Below are 6,000 nucleotides of genomic sequence, written 5' to 3'. Positions count from 1 at the left end.
CTTTTCTAGTTGGTATTGATAGATACTCCTCTAGTTGGTAATGATAGATACTCCTCTAGTTGGTAATGGTAGATACTCCTCTAGTTGGTAATGATATATACTCCTCTAGCTGGTAATGATAGATACTCCTCTAGTTGGTAATGATAGATACTCCTCTAGCTGGTAATGATAGATACTCCTCTAGCTGGTAATGATAGATACTCCTCTAGCTGGTAATGAGACAGTAAAATACTCATCTAGTTGATATTGATAGATACTCCTCTAGTTGGTAATGATATATACTCCTCTAGCTGGTAATGATAGATACTCCTCTAGTTGGTAATGATAGATACTCCTCTAGCTGGTAATGATAGATACTCCTCTAGTTGGTAATGATAGATACTCCTCTAGTTGGTAATGATAGATACTCCTCTAGTTGGTATTGATAGATACTCCTCTAGTTGGTATTGATAGATACTCCTCAAGTTGGTAATGATAGATACTCCTCTAGTTGGTAATGATAGATACTCCTCTAGTTGGTATTGATAGATACTCCTCTAGTTGCTAATGATAGATACTCCTCTAGTTGGTAATGATAGATACTCCTCTAGCTGGTAATGGTAGATAATCCTCTAGTTGGTATTGATAGATACTCCTCTAGTTGGTATTGATAGATACTCCTCTAGTTGGTAATGATATATACTCCTCTAGTTGGTAATGATAGATACTCCTCTAGTTGGTAATGATACATACTCCTCTAGTTGGTATTGATAGATACTCCTATAGTTGGTAATGATACATACTCCTCTAGTTGGTATTGATGGATACTCCTCTAGTTGGTATTGATAGATACTCCTCTAGTTGGTAATGATAGATACTCCTCTAGTTGGTAATGATAGATACTCCTCTAGCTGGTAATGATACAGTAAAATACTCCTCTAGTTGGTAATGAGACAGTAAGATACTCCTCTAGTTGGTAATGAGACAGTAAAATACTCCTCTAGTTGGTAATGATACATACTCCTCTAGTTGGTAATGATACATACTCCTCTAGTTGGTAATGATACATTATCCTCTAGTTGGTAATGATAGATACTCCTCTAGTTGGTAATGATAGATACTCCTCTAGTTGGTAATGATACAGTAAAATACTCCTCTAGTTGGTAATGATACATACTCCTCTAGTTGGTAATGATACAGTAAAATACTCCTCTAGTTGGTAATGAGACAATAAGATACTCCTCTAGTTGGTAATGATACAGTAAAATACTCCTCTAGTTGGTAATGAGACAGTAAGATACTCCTCTAGTTGGTAATGATACATACTCCTCTAGTTGGTAATGATACATACTCCTCTAGTTGGTAATGATACATACTCCTCTAGTTGGTAATGATACATACTCCTCTAGTTGGTAATGATACATACTCCTCTAGTTGGTAATGATACATACTCCTCTAGTTGGTAATGATAGATACTCCTCTAGTTGGTAATGATAGATACTCCTCTAGCTGGTAATGATACATACTCCTCTAGTTGGTAATGATAGATACTCCTCTAGTTGGTAATGATAGATACTCCTCTAGCTGGTAATGATACATACTCCTCTAGTTGGTAATGATAGATACTCCTCTAGTTGGTAATGATAGATACTCCTCTAGCTGGTAATAATAGATACTCCTCTTGTTGGTAATGATAGATACTCCTCTAGCTGGTAATGATACATACTCCTCTAGTTGGTAATGATAGATACTCCTCTAGTTGGTAATGATACATACTCCTCTAGTTGGTATTGATAGATACTCCTCTAGTTGGTATTGATAGATACTCCTCTAGTTGGTAATGATACATACACCTCTAGTTGGTAATGATACATACTCCTCTAGTTGGTATTGATAGATACTCCTCTAGTTGGTATTGATAGATACTCATCTAGTTGGTAATGATATATACTCCTCTAGTTGGTAATGATATATACTCCTCTAGTTGGTAATGATAGATACTCCTCTAGTTGGTAATGATACATACTCCTCTAGTTGGTAATGATAGATACTCCTCTAGTTGGTAATGATAGATACTCCTCTAGCTGGTAATGGTAGATAATCTCCTAGTTGGTATTGATAGATACTCCTCAAGTTGGTAATGATAGATACTCCTCTAGTTGGTAATGATAGATTCTCCTCTAGTTGGTATTGATAGATACTCCTCTAGTTGGTAATGATACAGTAAAATACTCCTCTAGTTGGTAATGAGACAGTAAGATACTCCTCTAGTTGGTAATGAGACAGTAAAATACTCCTCTAGTTGGTAATGATACATACTCCTCTAGTTGGTAATGATAGATGCTCCTCTAGTTGGTAATGATAGATACTCCTCTAGTTGGTAATGATAGATACTCCTCTAGTTGGTAATGATAGATACTCCTCTAGTTGGTAATGATAGATACTCCTCTAGTTGGTAATGATAGATACTCCTCTAGTTGGTAATGATAGATACTCCTCTAGTTGGTAATGATAGATACTCCTCTAGTTGGTAATGATAGATACTCCTCTAGTTGGTAATGATAGATACTCCTCTAGTTGGTAATGATAGATACTCCTCTAGTTGGTAATGATAGATACTCCTCTAGTTGGTATTGATAGATACTCCTCTAGTTGGTATTGATAGATACTCCTCTAGTTGGTAATGATAGATACTCCTCTAGTTGGTAATGATAGATACTCCTCTAGTTGGTAATGATAGATACTTCTCTAGTTGATAGTACTTCTCTAGTTGATTGATAGATACTCCTCTAGTTGGTAATGATAGATACTCCTCTAGTTGGTATTGATAGATACTCCTCTAGTTGGTATTGATAGATACTCCTCTAGTTGGTATTGATAGATACTCCTCTAGTTGGTAATGATAGATACTCCTCTAGTTGGTAATGATAGATACTCCTCTAGTTGGTAATGATAGATACTCCTCTAGTTGGTAATGATAGATACTCCTCTAGTTGGTATTGATAGATACTCCTCTAGTTGGTAATGATAGATACTCCTCTAGTTGGTATTGATAGATACTCCTCTAGTTGGTAATGATAGATACTCCTCTAGTTGGTAATGATAGATACTCCTCTGTTGTAGATACTCCTCTAGACTCCTCTAGTTGGTAATGATAGATACTCCTCTAGTTGGTATTGATAGATACTCCTCTAGTTGGTAATGATAGATACTCCTCTAGTTGGTAATGATAGATACTCCTCTAGCTGGTAATGATAGATACTGGGTAATAATAGATACTCCTCTAGCTGGTAATGATAGATACTCCTCTAGTTGGTATTGATAGATACTCCTCTAGTTGGTAATGATAGATACTCCTCTAGCTGGTATTGATAGATACTCCTCTAGTTGGTAATGATAGATACTCCTCTAGTTGGTAATGATAGATACTCCTCTAGCTGGTAATGATAGATACTCCTCTAGTTGGTAATGATAGATACTCCTCTAGTTGGTAATGATGGATACTCCTCTAGTTGGTAATGATAGATACTCCTCTAGTTGGTAATGATAGATACTCCTCTAGCTGGTAATGATATATACTCCTCTAGTTGGTATTGATAGATACTCCTCTAGTTGGTATTGATAGATACTCCTCTAGTTGGTAATGATAGATACTCCTCTAGTTGGTAATGATAGATACTCCTCTAGTTGGTAATGATAGATACTCCTCTAGCTGGTAATGATAGATACTCCTCTAGTTGGTAATGATAGATACTCCTCTAGTTGGTATTGATAGATACTCCTCTAGTTGGTAATGATACATACTCCTCTAGTTGGTATTGATAGATACTCCTCTAGTTGGTAATGATAGATACTCCTCTAGCTGGTAATGATAGATACTCCTCTAGTTGGTAATGATAGATACTCCTCTAGTTGGTATTGATAGATACTCCTCTAGTTGGTAATGATACATACTCCTCTAGTTGGTATTGATAGATACTCCTCTAGTTGGTAATGATACATACTCCTCTAGTTGGTAATGATAGATAATCCTCTAGTTGGTAATGATAGATACTCCTCTAGCTGGTTAACATTCTGAATGAGACATTACATGTCATTTGGAGGAACTCTTGTAGAGATGCAGAACTCACAGTGAGGTCTGTCACAGATGTCCTCTGTCTTTGTCAATACCTTTACATAGAATACACGTTAACACTCTAGTATGAGCCTCAGATGAAAGCAGAATGTGGATCTTTTTTAAGTGTTATATATACTGTGTAGGTATTCAGGACAGAATGGGGAGGTTGTGGAGCTGATAAAAGAGCTGAATTATTTTGACATGGTTGTCTGGCTTCTCAAAAAGATCTGTTGTGTTTAGTTTCTTTCTCTTTGAAATCTGATCCATTGTGTCTTTCACTCTCTTTAACTTTCTCTCTTTCTTTCTCTCTCTATTTCTCTCTTTGTTTCTCTCTCTCTCTATTTCTCTTTGTTTCTCTCTCTCTATTTCTCTCTTTGTTTCTCTCTCTATTTCTCTCTTTGTTTCTCTCTCTCTATTTCTCTCTTTGTTTCTCTCTCTCTTTTTCTCTCTCTCTCTGTTTCCCTCTCTCACTCTCTCTCTATTTCTCTCTCTGTTTCTCTCTCTCTCTCTGTTTCTCTCTCTCTGTTTCTCTCTCTCTGTTTCTCTCTCTCTATTTCTCTCTTTCTGTTTCTCTCTCTGTTTCTGTTTCTCTCTCTGTTTCTCTCTCTCTCTCTCTCTGTTTCTCTCTCTCTGTTTCTCTCTCTCTGTTTCTCTCTCTCTCTCTCTCTCTCTCTCTCTCTCTCTCTCTCTCTCTGTTTCTCTCTCTCTGTTTCTCTCTCTCTGTTTCTCTCTCTCTCTCTCTCTCTCTCTCTCTCTTTCTCTCTAATGATTCCTCCCTTGGCTCACTGAGGTAAAACAAAACTTGAACCCTGGCTCCTCTCCACATAAACAATACTCTGGGCTATATCATTGCGGTCACTTCAACACACTTATTTAAAACCAAAGTTTGCCTCTCTTCCTTATCTCTGACACGAGTGTTTGTGTTGGTAGATTATCTTCGTAGATTCTCTGATTTGCCCCTGTCTATCCCATCTCTTTATGGGCTGATACAACACTTATACAATCTATATCTAACCTGTATCCCTTTAGAGATAACAATCTATATCTAACCTGTATCTTTCCTTCCTCCCTACCACCCTCCCCCTCCTCCCTCCCTCCCTTTAGATCTGTTACCTTTAGACTTCCTGTCGCGGGTCTTACCACCTGGCGGGGAGCCCCCCCTGCCTGAAGTGCACATGGTCCAGTCCAGGGGGGCCCGGGGCCTGCAGCTAGCCGGCTCTCAGGAGGCCCTCAGCTTCCCCGCTTCGCAGCTCTTCACCAACTGTGACCACTTCCCTTCTGAGTTCTCCTTCGTGGTCACGCTCAAGATCCCACGCCTTGCCAACAAGGTGAGGAAGACAACATGACGACAGAAACCACGACGACAGAAACCAGTTCTAATATAGTTCTAAAATAGTTCTAATATAGTTCTAATATAGTTCTAATATAGTTCTAAAATAGTTCTAATATAGTTCTAAAATAGTTCTAAAATAGTTCTAAAATAGTTCTAAAATAGTTCTAATATAGTTCTAATATAGTTCTAAAATAGTTCTAAAATAGTTCTAATATAGTTCTAATATAGTTCTAAAATAGTTCTAATATAGTTCTAATATAGTTCTAAAATAGTTCTAAAATAGTTCTAATATAGTTCTAAAATAGTTCTAATATAGTTCTAAAATAGTTCTAATATAGTTCTAAAATAGTTATAAAATAGTTCTAATATAGTTCTAAAATAGTTCTAATATAGTTCTAAAATAGTTCTAATATAGTTCTAAAATAGTTCTAATATAGTTCTAAAATAGTTCTAATATAGTTCTAAAATAGTTCTAATATAGTTCTAAAATAGTTCTAATATAGTTCTAAAATAGTTCTAATATAGTTCTAAAATAGTTCTAATATAGTTCTAAAATAGTTCTAATATAGTT

At 36.4% G+C, this 6,000-nt stretch overlaps 1 protein-coding gene across 1 annotated transcript in view; it reads left to right on the top strand.

Annotated features, from left to right (window-relative positions):
* The first annotated feature begins 5,195 nt into the window (after positions 1-5,195).
* Positions 5,196-6,000, top strand: part of LOC115128062 (thrombospondin-type laminin G domain and EAR repeat-containing protein-like) — a 51,166-nt gene continuing 50,361 nt past the window's right edge. Inside the window, exon 1 of the mRNA XM_065015288.1 lies at positions 5,196-5,424. Coding sequence (XP_064871360.1) covers positions 5,272-5,424 — 153 coding nt within the window. The 5' untranslated portion in view covers positions 5,196-5,271. The remainder of the gene's footprint in view (positions 5,425-6,000) is intronic.

Source organism: Oncorhynchus nerka, unplaced genomic scaffold (genome assembly GCF_034236695.1).
Source record: "Oncorhynchus nerka isolate Pitt River unplaced genomic scaffold, Oner_Uvic_2.0 unplaced_scaffold_1543, whole genome shotgun sequence".
NCBI lineage: Eukaryota > Metazoa > Chordata > Actinopteri > Salmoniformes > Salmonidae > Oncorhynchus > Oncorhynchus nerka.
This window is presented reverse-complemented; position numbering and strand designations above follow the sequence as displayed.